We start from the raw sequence: 17075 nt of genomic DNA, 5'->3' as shown, positions 1-17075 counted from the left end.
CCTTAACTCTCTCTCCCACCCCAACATCTCTCCCCCAACCCTTATACACCACCCTCTGGCCTCTGCCCTCACTTAATCCTTCTACACCCCCTCTGCCCTCCCACCCTACCCTCATCTAACCCTTCCCCACGACCCTCTACCACCCTCTCCTACCATCTCCCCTCTGCCCTGTACCCTCTACCAACCTTTCTTCCCGTCTCCCCTCTGCCCCTACCCTCACCTACGCCCTCCTCCCCTCTGCCTACTCCCCATAACCCCTCCTCTCTCTCCACCCATGCAGGTTACCCCTGGTGGGCTGCCAGACCCTGCTGAGTCCCATAGTGAGCTGTGGTCCTCCGGGGGTGGTTCTGACGCGGCCAACCATTCTCAGTATGGACCATTGTTCTGACGCCTGTCCTGAGAACTGGGCCATCAGGCTGAAGAAACAGAATTACGAAGGAGTCTGGGAGGTGAGAACACACACACACACACACACACACACACACACACACACACACACACACACACACACACACACACACACACACACACACACACACACACACACACACACACACACACACACACACACGTGAGAGGAACAGCATTATAGCTAGATTACTTTATTTTTTAGAGCCCTTTTTTTTGTTGTTGCAGGTTTTTGTTCCAGCCCAACTAACACAGCTGATTTAACTAACTAATTGAGCACACCCAGAAGCTATAGGACCAGTGCTACTGTACTGGTGTTGAGGAAATAGAACAATCACAGGGAGCCGGGGTAGAGGGTAGAGGATGGTTTGGCCGGGGGGGGGGCTGAGCGAGGTCGGGCCTGGTTAGTACTTGGATGGGAGAACGCCTGGGAATACCAAGTGCTGTAAGGTTTTTTTTTAAATAAAAATATTTTAAAAATATCAATCGTGGCCAGTTATTCTCCAAAAGGAATTCAATTCTCTCTTCAAATGTCTCCTCTGACAATTTAAATTGCATATAACCTCGAGGTACTTCTTAAAGTTCTTAAACCCTGTGTTCCTGACCCCCTGACACCAATTACAAAGACCCCTCTATACAGTACTGTCTCTGGGCTACAGAGCAGCTCCCCTCTCTACTCTACCTGTAGACTACATTAGAAAGCAGTGCAGAGATCCAACCTTCCCTCACCCTTCATATCAATTATTCAATGTATGTGTGTCGGCTCAGGAATAAGGTATGTCAGAGTAGTGAGAGAGAGGAGGACAGAGAAAGAGAAAGAGAGGTAGAGCGAGAGGGAGAGAGAGGGGGGAGGGAGGGAGAGGGAGAGGATGAATGATAGGTCTGTGAGAGGGAGAGAGAGGGAGGGAGGCGGGGAGAGAGAGAGGAGGAGAGAGAAAGAGAAAGAGAGGTAGAGCGAGAGGGAGAGGGAGAGAGAGGGGGGAGGGAGCGTGAGAGAGTGGACGAATGAGAGGTCTGTGAGAGCGAGTGAGTGAGTGAGGGAGGGAGGGAGGGAGGGAGATAGAATGTGTCTTTTTGAAAATCAAGTATACTTTAAATGCCTGGATGTCGTAGTCATTTGACGACAGCACAGCTGATCGTTAGATATGGGGTATGTACAGCTGATCGTTAGATATGGGGTATGTACAGCTGATCGTTAGATATGGGGTATGTGCTGCTGAAATCAACGAATACCAGGAAACGACGCCATCAAGCATGACCCTTTCTCAGTATGTGCATTTTCTAAAATCTAGTATGGTTTAAATGCCAGGATGTTGTACTCATCTCACCTCTTCATCTAGTAGAATTAGACTTTACCACAATGCATTTGGAAGAGGTGGGCTGAGAGTGAAGTAGTCATACTGTAGAACTCAACGAGGCTACTTCATTTGGAACAGCTTCTGCTGTGGTGATCTGCTGTGGTGATCTGCTGTGGTGATCTGCTGTGGTGATCTGCTGTGGTGATCTGCTGTGGTGATCTGCTGTGGTGATCTGCTGTGGTGATGTGCTGTGGTGATGTGCTGTGGTGATCTGCTGTGGTGATCTGCTGTGGTGATGTGCTGTGGTGATCTGCTGTGGTGATCTGCTGTGGTGATCTGCTGTGGTGATCTGCTGTGGTGATGTGCTGTGGTGATCTGCTGTGGTGATCTGCTGTGGTGATGTGCTGTGGTGATCGAACGTAGGCTAAGTCATTTTTGTCGTTCTTAAAAATGATCACAAGTATTTCATCGTAATCATCTTTGAAATAAGTATTTCATTTATTTATTTTTTACGGTAGGAATTTCTGTTTCTTGTTCTCGTGGCCTTCGTCAGAGCTTTGAAACTAAATACAAAAAAAACAAAAACATCGTTTGATTTGTGAATGGGTACCGAGGGGGACTCAGGGACGTTAGCTGTGTTATTGAGCTCATGCTAATCAGGCCTTTTGAATTGGTTTAGTTCTGTAGACTAGTCTACCTATTGAATTATTTAATTTATAGATCAAGCCTTTTATTAGTCAATCTGATCTCGCTCTCAATGATCAGTGCTTTACTTTATTATGTTACTGTCTAGCGGTTCTGAATATGTGATGCAGCCGACTGTCCACGTAGTTTTGCAATAGCCTTTTGATTTACACCTTTGAGCAGTTTAAGTGTGGTTACTAGGCTACACAGTATGTTGAAATTGAACCAATTTATCTGTTTCTGTCGTCAGTCCTTTTTAAATAGGATAGGTGGGCTATGTGGGCTACGGTATAGGTTGAATGTGATAGTCTGTCTATAACCAACCTGAGGAGGTCTATAACTCCATTAGGTTGAATGTGATAGTCTGTCTATAACCAGCCTGAGGAGGTCTATAACCAGCCTGAGGAGGTCTATAACTCCATTAGGTTGAATGTGATAGTCTGTCTATAACCAACCTGAGGAGGTCTATAACTCCATTAGGTTGAATGTGATAGTCTGTCTATAACCAACCTGAGGAGGTCTATAACTCCATTAGGTTGAATGTGATAGTCTGTCTATAACCAGCCTGAGTAGGACTATAACTCCATTAGGTTGAATGTGATAGTCTGTCTATAACCAACCTGAGGAGGTCTATAACTCCATTAGGTTGAATGTGATAGTCTGCCTATAACCAGCCTGAGGAGGTCTATAACCAGCATGAGGAGGTCTATAACTCCATTAGGTTGAATGTGATAGTCTGCCTATAACCAGCCTGAGGAGGTCTATAACCAGCCTGAGGAGGTCTATAACTCCATTAGGTTGAATGTGATAGTCTGCCTATAACCAGCCTGAGGAGGTCTATAACCAGCCTGAGGAGGTCTATAACTCCATTAGGTTGAATGTGATAGTCTGTCTATAACCAGCCTGAGGAGGTCTATAACCAGCCTGAGGAGGTCTATAACCAGCCTGAGGAGGTCTATAACTCCATTAGGTTGAATGTGATAGTCTGACTATAACCAGCCTGAGGAGGCCTATAACTCCATTAGGTTGAATGTGATAGTCTGTCTATAACCAGCCTGAGGAGGTCTATAACTCCATTAGGTTGAATGTGATAGTCTGTCTATAACCAGCCTGAGGAGGTCTATAACTCCATTAGGTTGAATGTGATAGTCTGTCTATAACCAGCCTGAGGAGGTCTATAACTCCATTAGGTTGAATGTGATAGTCTGCCTATAACCAGCCTGAGGAGGTCTATAACCAGCCTGAGGAGGTCTATAACTCCATTAGGTTGAATGTGATAGTCTGTCTATAACCAGCCTGAGGAGGTCTATAACTCCATTAGGTTGAATGTGATAGTCTGCCTATAACCAGCCTGAGGAGGTCTATAACTCCATTAGGTTGAATGTGATAGTCTGTCTATAACCAGCCTGAGGAGGTCTATAACTCCATTAGGTTGAATGTGATAGTCTGTCTATAACCAGCCTGAGGAGGTCTATAACTCCATTAGGTTGAATGTGATAGTCTGTCTATAACCAACCTGAGGAGGTCTATAACCAGCCTGAGGAGGTCTATAACTCCATTAGGTTGAATGTGATAGTCTGTCTATAACTAGCATGAGGAGGTCTATAACTCCATTAGGTTGAATGTGATAGTCTGCCTATAACCAGCCTGAGGAGGTCTATAACTCCATTAGGTTGAATGTGATAGTCTGTCTATAACCAGCCTGAGGAGGTCTATAACTGAGGAGGTCTATAACTCCATTAGGTTGAATGTGATAGTCTGTCTATAACCAGCCTGAGTATGTCTATATACAGTCTTGCAAAACTCTGCATGCAGTATTTCGATTGGATGTTTGTCCCATTTGGTACATTCATTTTTAGAGATTGGACCGTCATACTTCACTACCATATAGAGCAACTGGTTCTATAACTGATTGAAACATTTTGAGCCAGATTTTATTTGGAATTTCGATTTTGATGTTCCTTTTAATGGCATAGAATGCTCTTCTTGCTTTGTCTCAGCTCATTCCCAGCCATGTGAAAGCTAACTGTGTTGCTGATATTTAGTCCTAGATATGTGTAGTTTTTGGTGTGTTCTAATAGAACAGTGTCCAAATAGAATTTATATTTGTCCGGACCTTTTTTGGAATATCATTATATTTGTTTTTTTAGGTTAACGGTCAGAGCCCAGGTCTGACAGAACCTGTGAAGACGATCTAGGTGCTGTTGTAACCCCTCTTTAGTGGGAGACAGCAGCACCAGGTCATCTGCGTACAGCAGACACTTGATTTCAGTGTTGTGTAGGGTGATACCAGGTGCTGCCGATTCTTCTAATGTTTTTGCCAATTCATTATTGTAGATGTTAAATAGTGTTGGACTTATTGGGCAGCCCTGTTTCACTCCCCACCCCTGAGAGAAGAAGTCTGTTTGCTTGTTGCCAATTTTAACCGCACATTTGTTTTTAGTGTAAATTGATTTAATCAAATCATATGTTTTCCCTCCAATACCACTTTCTATTAGTTTATAAAAAAAGACCTTCGTGCCAAATTGAATCAAATGCTTTCTTGAAATCTACAAAACACGAGTAGATTTTGCCTTTGTTTTGGTTAACATGTTTGTCAATTAGAGTGTGGAGGGTGTAAATGTGGTCTGTTTGTCGATAATTTTTTAGAAATCCAATCTGGCTTCTACTCAGGACGTTGTGTTCGTCAAGGAAATGATGCAGTCTGCTATTTATAATACTGCAGAGAATTTTCCCCAAGTTGCTGTTAATGCAAATTCCTCTGTAATTATTTGGGTCAAATTTGTCTCCATTTTTATAGATTGGTGTGATCAATCCCAGGTTCCAAATATCGGGGAAAATACCTGCAGTGAGGATAATGTTGAAGAGTTTGAGTATAGCCAATTTGAATTTGTGGTCTGTATATTTGATAATTTAATTTAAAATACCATCAGCACCACAGGCCTTTTTGGGTTGGAGAGCGTATAGTTTTTCCAATAATTATTCGTCTGTAATTGGGGTATCCACAGGATTCTGATAGTCTTTGACTGTTAATTCAAGGATTTGTAATTTTTCTTGTATATCTTTTTGTTCTGGGCTCTTTGTTATATTGCTGTAGAGGTTTGCAAAGTGATTTCTCCACATATCCCCATTTTGGAGAGCCAATTCCTCCTGATGAGGTTTGTTTAATTTATTCCAATTCTCCCAGAAGTGGTTTGATTCTATGGATTCCTCAATTCCAGCCAGCTGATTTCTAATGTGCTGTTCCTTTTTTGTGCTTAGGGTGCGTTTGTATTGCTTCAGCGTTTCCCCATATTGAAGGCGTATATTTTTGTTGTCTGGTTCTCTGTGTTTTTGATTAGATATATTTCTCAATGACTTTCTTAGATTTTTGCAATCATTATCAAACCATTTTTCATTATCTGTTATTTCTGGTTTGCTCTTATGCTTCTTTAAATTAGCCAAGGAGGCTCATTTGTCAAATATAAAGTTTATGTTCCAAACAGACAAATTTACACCATTGCTGAAGGAGAATGTTAAGGCTAAAAAGTTGTCCAGGAGAGATTGTATTTTTTGGCTACTAATTGCTTTTTGGTAGATGTCTGTACTGTTTGCACTCCATCTATAGGCCTGTTTAGTACCATGTAATTAAAAAAATCTCTCTCTCTGTCTGTCTGTCTGTCTGTCTGTCTGTCTGTCTGTCTGTCTGTCTGTCTGTCTGTCTGTCTGTCTGTCTGTCTGTCTGTCTGTCTGTCTGTCTGTCTGTCTGTCTGTCTGTCTGTCTGTCTGTCTGTCTGTCTGTCTGTCTGTCTGTCTGTCTGTCTGTCTGTCTGTCTGTCTGTCTGTCTGTCTGTCTGTCTGTCTGTCTGTCTGTCTGTCTCTCTCTCTCTCTCTCTCTCTCTCTCTCTCTCTCTCTCTCTCTCTCTCTCTCTCTCTCTCTCTCTCTCTCTCTCTCTCTCTCTCTCTCTCTCTCTCTCTCAATTCAATTTCAATTCAAGGGGCTTTATTGGCATGGGAAACATGTGTTAACATTGCCAAAGCAAGTGAGGTAGATATTATACAAAAGTGAAATAAACAATACAAATTAACAGTAAACATTACACATACAGAAGTTTCAAAACAATAAAGACATTACAAATGTTATATTATATATACACAGTGTTGTAACAATGTACAAATGGTTAAAGCACACAAGTTAAAATAAATAAGCATAAATATGGGTTGTATTTACAATGGTGTTTGTTCTTCACTGGTTGCCCTTTTCTTGTGGCAACAGGTCACAAATCTTGCTGCTGTGATGGCACACTGTGGAATTTCTCCGAGTAGATATGGGAGTTTATCAAAATTGGATTTGTTTTCAAATTCTTTGTGGATCTGTGTAATCTGAGGGAAATATCTCTCTCTAATATGGTCATACATTGGGCAGGAGGTTAGGAAGTGCAGCTCAGTTTCCACCTCATTTTGTGGGCAGTGTGCACATAGCCTGTCTTCTCTTGAGAGCCATGTCTGCCTACGGCGGCCTTTCTCAATAGCAAGGCTATGCTCACTGAGTCTGTACATAGTCAAAGCTTTCCTTAAGTTTGGGTCAGTCACAGTGGTCAGGTATTCTGCCACTGTGTATTCTCTGTTTAGGGCCAAAATAGCATTCTAGTTTGCTCTGTTTTTTTGTTAATTCTTTCCAATGTGTCAAGTAATTATCTTTTTGTTTTCTCATGATTTGGTTGGGTCTAATTGTGCTGTTGTCCTGGGGCTCTGTGGGGTGTGTTTGTGTTTGTGAACAGAGCCCTAGGACCAGCTTGCTTAGGGGACTCTTCTCCAGGTTCATCTCTCTGTAGGTGATGGCTTTGTTATGGAAGGTTTGGGAATCGCTTCCTTTTAGGTGTTTGTAGAATTTAACGGCTCTTTTCTGGATTTTGATAATTAGTGGGTATAGGCCTAATTCTGCTCTGCATGCATTATTTGGTGTTCTACGTTGTACACGGAGGATATTTTTGCAGAATTCTGCATGCAGAGTCTCAATTTGGTGTTTGTCCCATTTTGTGAAATCTTGGTTGGTGAGCGGACCCCAGACCTCACAACCATAAAGGGCAATGGGCTCTATGACTGATTCAAGTATTTTTAGCCAGATCCTAATTGGTATGTTGAAATTTATGTTCCTTTTGATGGCATAGAAGGCCCTTCTTGCCTTGTCTCTCAGATCGTTCACAGCTTTGTGGAAGTTACCTGTGGTGCTGATGTTTAGGCCGAGGTATGTATAGTTTTTTGTGTGCTCTAGGGCAACGGTGTCTAGATGGAATTTGTGGTCCTGGTGACTGGACCTTTTTTGGAACACCATTATTTTGGTCTTACTGAGATTTACTGTCAGGGCCCAGGTCTGACAGAATCTGTGCAGAAGATCTAGGTGCTGCTGTAGGCCCTCCTTGGTTGGTGACAGAAGCACCAGATCATCAGCAAACAGTAGACATTTGACTTCGGATTCTAGTAGGGTGAGACCGGGTGCTGCAGACTGTTCTAGTGCCCGCGCCAATTCGTTGATATATATGTTGAAGAGGGTGGGGCTTAAGTTGCATCCCTGTCTCACCCCACGACCCTGTGTGAAGAAATGTGTGTGTTTTTTGCCAATTTTAACCGCACACTTGTTGTTTGTGTACATGGATTTTATAATGTCGTATGTTTTACCCCCAACACCACTTTCCATCAATTTGTATAGCAGACCCTCATGCCAAATTGAGTCGAAGGCTTTTTTGAAATCAACAAAGCATGAGAAGACTTTGCCTTTGTTTTGGTTTGTTTGGTTGTCAATTAGGGTGTGTAGGGTGAATACATGGTCTGTTGTACGGTAATTTGGTAAAAAGCCAATTTGACATTTGCTCAGTACATTGTTTTCATTGAGGAAATGTACGAGTCTGCTGTTAATGATGATGCAGAGGATTTTCCCAAGGTTACTGTTGACGCATATTCCACGGTAGTTATTGGGGTCAAATTTGTCTCCACTTTTGTGGATTGGGGTGATCAGTCCTTGGTTCCAAATATTGGGGAAGATGCCAGAGCTAAGGACGATGTTAAAGAGTTTTAGTATAGCCAATTGGAATTTGTTGTCTGTATATTTGATCATTTCATTAAGGATACCATCAACACCACAGGCCTTTTTGGGTTGGAGGGTTTTTATTTTGTCCTGTAACTCATTCAAGGTAATTGGAGAATCCAGTGGGTTCTGGTAGTCTTTAATAGTTGATTCTAGGATTTGTATTTGATCATGTATATGTTTTTGTTCTTTATTCTTTGTTATAGAGCCAAAAAGATTGGAGAAGTGGTTTACCCATACATCTCCATTTTGGATAGATAATTCTTCGTGTTGTTGTTTGTTTAGTGTTTTCCAATTTTCCCAGAATTGGTTAGAGTCTATGGAGTCTTCAATTACATTGAGCTGATTTCTGACGTGCTGTTCCTTCTTTTTCCGTAGTGTATTTCTGTATTGTTTTAGTGATTCACCATAGTGAAGGCGTAGACTCAGGTTTTCCGGGTCTCTATGTTTTTGGTTGGACAGGTTCCTCAATTTATTTCTTAGATTTTTGCATTCTTTATCAAACCATTTGTCATTGTTGTTCATTTTCTTCGGTTTTCTATTTGAGATTTTTAGATTTGATAGGGAAGCTGAGAGGTCAAATATACTGTTAAGATTTTCTACTGCCAAGTTTACACCTTCACTATTGCAGTGGAACATTTTACCCAGGAAGTTGTCTAAAAGGGATTGAATTTGCTGTTGCCTAATTGTTTTTTGGTAGGTTTCCAAACTGCATTCCTTCCATCTATAGCATTTCTTAATGTTACTCAGTTCCTTTGGCTTTGATGCCTCATGATTGAGTATTGCTCTGTTCAAGTAGACTGTGATTTTGCTGTGGTCTGATAGGGGTGTCAGTGGGCTGACTGTGAACGCTCTGAGAGACTCTGGGTTGAGGTCAGTGATAAAGTAGTCTACAGTGCTACTGCCAAGAGATGAGCTATAGGTGAACCTACCATAGGAGTCCCCTCGAAGCCTACCATTGACTATGTACATACCCAGCGTACGACAGAGCTGCAGGAGTTGTGACCCGTTTTTGTTGGTTATGTTGTCATAGTTGTGCCTAGGGGGGCATATGGGGGAGGGAATGCTGTCACCTGCAGGCAGGTGTTTGTCCCCCTGTGTGCTGAGGGTGTCAGGTTCTTGTCCAGTTCTGGCATTTAGGTCGCCACAGACTAATACATGTCCCTGGGCCTGGAAATGATTGATTTCCCCCTCCAGGATGGAGAAGCTGTCTTTATTAAAGTATGGGGATTCTAGTGGGGGGATATAGGTAGCACACAGGAGGACATTTTTCTCTGTTAAGATAATTTCCTTTTGAATTTCTAGCCAAATGTAAAATGTTCCTGTTTTGATTAATTTAATGGAGTGAGTTAGGTCTGCTCTATACCAAATTAGCATTCCCCCTGAGTCCCTTCCCTGTTTCACACCTGGTAGTTTGGTGGATGGGACTACCAGCTCTCTGTAACCTAGAGGGCAACCAGTGGGTCCGTCTCCGCTATACCATGTTTCTTGCAGGATGACAATGTCTGCATTACCGATTTCTTTGGTGAAGTCCGTGTTCCTGCTCTTTAGGCCAAAGGCAGATGACCTCAGGCCTTGGATATTCCAGGATGATATAGTGAAGGCTTTTTGTTCCATAAAGTGTCCAATGTTGTTGGCCGTGTGGTTTGGCCTCAGGCCAGTAAGTGTGAGCAGAGCCTGCTGAGCATCTGGTACATGCCGTTGGCTTGGGCAAGTGTAAGAGTGGGGGTTGGGCCTGTTTGCCCGCTCACTACCTGGGCGTATGTGTGACTTCCATGTTGATGCCCTCTTTGCGGGGGTGGGGTGCATGGGGTGGGCAGGAGTGGCATAGGTCTGATCTGAGGGGGCCTAAATGGGGTGTGGGCATGGTTGATGTGGGGGGGTGTTGATTGGTTGGGGTGGGGGTGTGGATGTGTCTGGGGGTGCTGTGGTCTGGATGTAAGTCCTCTTGGCGTGGGTCCTCTATGTGTAGGTCCACGGGGGGGTCCTGCAGGTCTTGGAGGGTGTCTCGCTGGTCTGGGTGGGGTGTCTATTGATCTGTTGCTCCTGTGTGAAGTGTTGGGGCTGCGTTTGAGAGCGATGTCCTTTAGAGTCCGGACAAAGGTGGGCACTGCTGCCTTATAGAGGTGGACCTGGTCATAGAGGCTGTTCAAGTCCAGGGTGGAGTGGTGGGCCAGGAAAACATTTGGTTTTGAGGCACAGTCACGGGAAATGCTTGCGTTTACCCGCTGTATTGTAGCAGGGTGGAAGTCTTTTCGTGGTAGCAGGGTGGAGATAACCACTTGTGCATTGGGGAAAGTAGAAGAAGCTTTTTCAATCACTCCCTTCAGTGCTGTGGCCACCCTTTCCTGCTTTGCTCTCAGGTCGTTTGTGCCTGTGTGTATTATTATGTGGCTAGGTGAGCCTAGTTTGTCCTCAGACAGAAGGTCTAGGGCGCGCTGGGTGTTTGGACACCAGAGTTTAGACACACTGTGTTTGGGAAAAAGTTTTTTTTCTTCTATATATTTCCCATTTGAGTCCATAAGGAGAACAATCTGTGTCTTGTGTTTGTTCTCAGTGGGTGTGGGGGGGTTGTCAGGAGGGCTATCAGGGTGGCTGACAAGGGGGGTGCTCAGGGGGGGTGAGAGCTGCTGGGCTTGGGGTTTTTCTTTTGTCTGTTCTGCTGTGATGTTGACTCTATGGTCAGGGTCTGGTGTGGACTGTTCTGCTGTGGTGTCGAGACTTTTGTCCGGTGCTGAGGTGGGCTGTTCTGCTGGCGTCTCTGTGGGGATGGCCACCTCCCTAGTGGGTTGTTCTCTGTCACATGCCATCCCCCTCAACCTCTCCTCCAGCAGTCTGATCCTCTCCTCCATCCCCCTCTCCCTCTCCTCCAGCAGTCTGATCCTCTCCTCTAGTGCTTTGTTCTGCTCCTGCTTCTGCTCTTTCTCCTGTTGAAGTTGTCTCACCACTGTCCAGAGTGCAGATATGTCTCTCTCCACCTCCAGCTCTCCTGGTCTGGTTAAGGGGTTGTTGTGCTGGACTGTTGTCTGGGTCTGTGCTGACTGGAGTGTAATCACCTGCTGTTCCAGCTCCACCTGCCTTACCTCCAGCTGGGTGAATTTATCCTTCATTTCAATGAGGGAGAAGTGCTCTGTACTGGGAGGTTGACTGTCTGCTGAGGGTTGCTCGTCTGTGGGGTTATATGATGAGGAGGTCTGGTCTGACCCACTTGGGGTGGGGGTATCTTTATCAAGGGAGAGCTTCTCCTGCTGGGCTAATTCTTTGATTAGGTGAAAGTCCAGCTGAAACTGTTTGGGGTTGCCCTGTACCAATACTGTTCCAGACTTATATAGATTTATGTTAGCTGACTCAGAGTCCTCGTTGTCAAGTATCCTGAGTTTCCACCCCTCGTTAACCCCCCCTCTCTTAACAGAGGGGTAGTGTGCTAATATAGCACTGTGCCATGCCAGGGGATGGTTTGTGTGGAAGATAAGGTTGCTGATGTTCCCATTTTTGTAATAGTCAGCAAAAAGTGTCTCTTGATTTTCCATAAGGAGCTTCATTTTGTGCTCTTTTCTTGCCTTATCATTCTTTACACTCACAGGGTACTGTATTTTAATTACCTCTGAACAGCGGGAGGCAGCTTATAAGGCCTCTCCATTTGGTTGGGGTAGACTATTCGACTCTCCTGCCATTGTTGGGCTAATGGTCTTTGACACCTCTCACTTGACACGTCAGTGCTAGTTGAAGCTGTATCAAGTCAGTTACAGTTGAATACAGTTGAAGCTGTATCTCTCTCAGTTCCACAAAAAATCCAAGTTTAACTAACTCTAAATCTATCTTTTTTAAAGAAAATGCTGAAAAATGCAGGAGCTCATCTGATCATCTGATCATGACCTCTCTCTCTCTCTCTCTCCTTGTTAGCTAGCTAGCTTCTTTCAGGAGAGTCCCTAGCAACTGCCTAACAACAGGTAAACAACTTAGCTAGCTAAGAAAATTGTATAATTGTACTTTTTTCGAAAGCCTTTCTTCTTTGTTTTTGTTTCTCTCTCTCTCTCTCTCTCTCTCTCTCTCTCTCTCTCTCTCTCTCTCTCTCTCTCTCTCTCTCTCTCTCTCTCTCTCTCTCTCTCTCTCTCTCTCTCTCTCTCTCTCTCTCTCTCTCTCTGTATCTCTCTCTCTCTCTCCCTCTGTGTCTCTCTCTCTCTCTCTCTCTCTCTTTCTCTCTCTCTCTCTGTCTCTCTCTGTCAATTTTCAATTTCAATTAAATTTAATTTGCTTTATTGGCATGACGTACCAATGTACATATTGCCAAAGCTTATTTTGGATATTTACAATATAAAAATGAGAATCAAAATTGTCAACGTGACAACAGTAACAACAATAACCAAGGGTCAAAATAACCATACATTCAACAATAACAATAAGCTTACGTAGAGTACATGTGCACGTTGATTGGTCTGTCAGACACTGTACCTCAACTTATGTCAGGCAGCAATGTAGTGCGCTGCCAACCCACAGCTCTCTGCGTCCTCCCCCAACAGGACGGGTAGCCTATCCTCATCAGAGAGGTCTTTGAAACCTTGAATAAGGGTTTCAAATTTGGGGAAATGACACTCTCTAATTGTTTTATATTTTTTACATTTTGTCAGGAAATGCAGCTCCGTCTCAGGTTCTGCTGTGGTGCAATGGTTGCACAGCCTTTCCTCTACAGGGAGCCAGGTTTTCCTGTGTCTACCCTTCTCAATGGCAAGGCTGTGCTCACTGAGGCTGTGCTGTGCTCACTGTCTCTCTCTGTCTCTCTCTTTCTCTCTCTGTCTCTCTCTTTCTCTCTCTCTCTCTTGGCTGCTTACTGTTTGTAGGGGTTATTGGCCTGGGGTTGGCTGGGGCAGGGGATGGAGGTAGTTTTTTATTTCCGGGTGGCTGCAGCGACAGTTCGGAATGTCAGGAGGGAAGGTAGAGAAGGTGTTGGGGCGTAGGTCTTCTTTCATGTTCAATATTGGGCATAAATGATTTACCCCTCCATGTAGGTGGGCGATGGGATGTCAGAGCGATAGATTGGCCTGTCGAAGTCTGAGGTTATAGCTGCACGTTTAATCATCAGCCCCTGGCTCAGATATAGCTCTCTCTCTATTTCTCTGGTTCTCTGTCTCTCTGTCTCTCTGTCTCTCTGTCTCTTTCTGTCTCTCTCTGTCTCTCTCTGTCTCTCTCTGTCTCTCTCTGTCTCTCTCTGTCTCTCTCTGTCTCTCTCTCTCTCTGTCTCTCTCTGTCTCTCTCTCTCTCTCTGTCTCTCTGTCTCTCTCACTCTGTCTCTCTCTCTCTGTCTCTCTCTCTCTGTCTCTCTCTCTGTCTCTCAATTCAATTCAATTCAATTCGCTTTATTGGCATGACGTAACAATGTACATATTGCCAAAGCTTATTTTGAATATTTACAATATAAAATAAATAAAAATGAGAATCAAAATTGTCAACGGGACAACAGTAACGACAATAACCAAGGGTCAAAATAGCCATACATTCAACAATAACAATAAGCATACAGTAGAGGACATGTGCAGGTTGAGTGGTTTGTCAGACACTGTCCCTTAACTTATGGCAGGCAGCAAGACCGGTCACTAGAGCAATACTGTTAGAACAGAAGATGGACTGACAGGGAGGACCACTTATGGGGAAATACATGACTAGACATGCTAATAAACAGCCTAAACCTGTCAAATTTAGCCCATCACTGGTAGTATATATGACTGGGATGACCTGTAAAATATAGCTCATCACTGGGATGACCTGTAAAATGTAGCTCATCACTGAGAGTATATATGACTGGGATCCAGACCTGTAACCAATATAGCTCATCACTTGGATAGAGCCTGTAAAATCCATATTGCTCATCGACTGACCCGAGTACCTGATATAATCTGGAGATGACCTGTATGAAGGATTTAGCCACAATCACTGCGGCAGTGACCTGTACAAATATAGCTCATCACTGAGAGTATATGATAACTGGGATGATCTCTGTAAAATATAGCCCATCACTGAGGATGACCTGTACCAAATATTCAGCTCTGCATCACTGAGAGTATCATATAACTGGGATGACCTGTAATAATATAGCTCATCACTTGGATGACCTGTAAAATATCAGCTCATCACTGAGAGTATATATAACTGGGATGACCTGTATTAAATATAGCCTTCATCACAGTGGGAGTGTACCTATGATAAAAATTATAGACCTCTACATGCTTTGTAAGTAGGAAAACCTGCAAAATTGTCAGTGTATCAAATACTTGTTCTCCCCACTGTAACTGGGATGACCTGTAAAATATAGCCCATCACTGGGATGACCTGTAAAATATAGCCCATCACTGAGAGTATATATAACTGGGATGACCTGTAAAATATAGCTCATCACTGGGATGACCTGTAAAATATAGCTCATCACTGAGAGTATATATAACTGGGATGACCTGTAAAATATAGCTCATCACTGGGATGACCTGTAAAATATAGCTCATCACTGAGAGTATATATAACTGGGATGACCTGTAAAATATAGCCCATCACTGGGATGACCTGTAAAATATAGCTCATCACTGAGAGTATATATAACTGGGATGACCTGTAAAATATAGCTCATCACTGGGATGCCCTGTAAAATATAGCTCAGCACTGAGAGTATATATAACTGGGATGACCTGTAAAATATAGCCCATCACTGGGATGACCTGTAAAATATAGCTCATCACTGAGAGTATATATAACTGGGATGACCTGTAAAATATAGCCCATCACTGGGATGACCTGTAAAATATAGCCCATCACTGAGAGTATATATAACTGGGATGACCTGTAAAATATAGCTCATCACTCGGATGACCTGTAAAATATAGCTCATCACTGAGAGTATATATAACTGGGATGACCTGTAAAATATAGCCCATCACTGGGATGACCTGTAAAATATAGCTCATCACTGAGAGTATATAAACTGGGATGACCTGTAAAATATAGCCCATCACTGGGATGACCTGTAAAATATAGCTCATCACTGAGAGTATATATAACTGGGATGACCTGTAAAATATAGCTCATCACTGGGATGACCTGTAAAATATAGCTCATCACTGAGAGTATATATAACTGGGATGACCTGTAAAATATAGCTCATCACTGGGATGACCTGTAAAATATAGCTCATCACTGAGAGTATATATAACTGGGATGACCTGTAAAATATAGCTCATCACTGGGATGACCTGTAAAATATAGCTCATCACTGAGAGTATATATAACTGGGATGACCTGTAAAATATAGCCCATCACTGAGAGTATATATAACTGGGATGACCTGTAAAATATAGCTCATCACTGAGAGTATATATAACTGGGATGACCTTTTAAAATATAGCTCATCACTGGGATGACCTGTAAAATATAGCCCACCACTGAGAGTATATATGACTGGGAGGACCTGTAAAATATAGCCCATCACTGGGATGACCTGTAAAATATAGCTCATCACTGAGAGTATATATAACTGGGATGACCTGTAAAATATAGCCCATCACTGGTAGTATATATGACTGGGATGACCTGTAAAATATAGCTCATCACTGGTAGTATATATGACTGGGATGACCTGTAAAATATTGCTCATCACTGGTAGTATATATGACTGGGATGACCTGTAAAATATAGCTCATCACTGGGATGACCTGTAAAATGTAGCTCATCACTGAGAGTATATATGACTGGGATGACCTGTAAAATATAGACCATCACTGAGAGTATATATGACTGGGAGGACTTGTAAAATATAGCCCATCACTGGGATGACCTGTAAAATATAGCTCGTCACTGAGAGTATATATAACTGGGATGACCTGTAAAATATAGCCCATCACTGGGATGACCTGTAAAATATAGCTCATCACTGAGAGTATATATAACTGGGATGACCTGTACATTTTAGCTCATCACTGAGAGTATATATGACTGGGAGGACCTGTACATTTTAGCTCATCACTGAGAGTATATATGACTGGGAGGACCTGTAAAATATAGCTCATCACTGAGAGTATATATGACTGGGAGGACCTGTAACATATAGCTCATCACTGAGAGTATATATGACTGGGATGACCTGTAAAATATAGCTCATCACTGAGAGCATATATGACTGGGATGACCTGTACATTTTAGCTCATCACTGAGAGTATATATATAAATAACTACTATCGATATTGATGCTGCACTAAATGATGAACGTCTTCATAGAGACTGATATACTATCGAATCACCATAATTACACCATCTCCTATTTATGATTAGAAAACATTGCTACTCACTCCTGTATATTGATACATTGCCTGCATGCTAGCCTATAGCGTAGGCTAGTTCCTTCTTGTATGACGGGGAATGATTCCCCAAGGCAGGGGTATGTGTTCACGGAGCACGCCGAATCTGCCTGAAAGATGGTATTAGGAACAAACGAGATGATAGCTAAATGGATATATGATAGCTAAGTCTACTTAGCTAGCTAGTTTGTAGCCGCTGTTGACTGGCAACAGTAGAGCAGCGAGATGGTTGATCCTCACTATCAGTGTCGACCCAGCAGCAGCCAAACATTGCAACATGAGCGT

General features: G+C 43.0%; 1 protein-coding gene across 1 annotated transcript in view; it reads left to right on the top strand.

The window, feature by feature from the left end:
• LOC139581794 (netrin receptor UNC5A-like) overlaps window positions 1-17075 on the top strand; it is a 643974-nt gene that overhangs the window by 542093 nt on the left and 84806 nt on the right. The window contains exon 11 of the mRNA XM_071411970.1: window positions 281-449. Within this exon, the coding sequence (XP_071268071.1) occupies window positions 281-449 (169 nt within the window). The remainder of the gene's footprint in view (window positions 1-280; window positions 450-17075) is intronic.

This window comes from Salvelinus alpinus, chromosome 7 (assembly GCF_045679555.1).
Source record: "Salvelinus alpinus chromosome 7, SLU_Salpinus.1, whole genome shotgun sequence".
Lineage (NCBI taxonomy): Eukaryota > Metazoa > Chordata > Actinopteri > Salmoniformes > Salmonidae > Salvelinus > Salvelinus alpinus.
The sequence above is the reverse complement of the archived record's forward strand: the minus strand, read 5'-3'. Positions and strand labels throughout refer to the sequence as shown.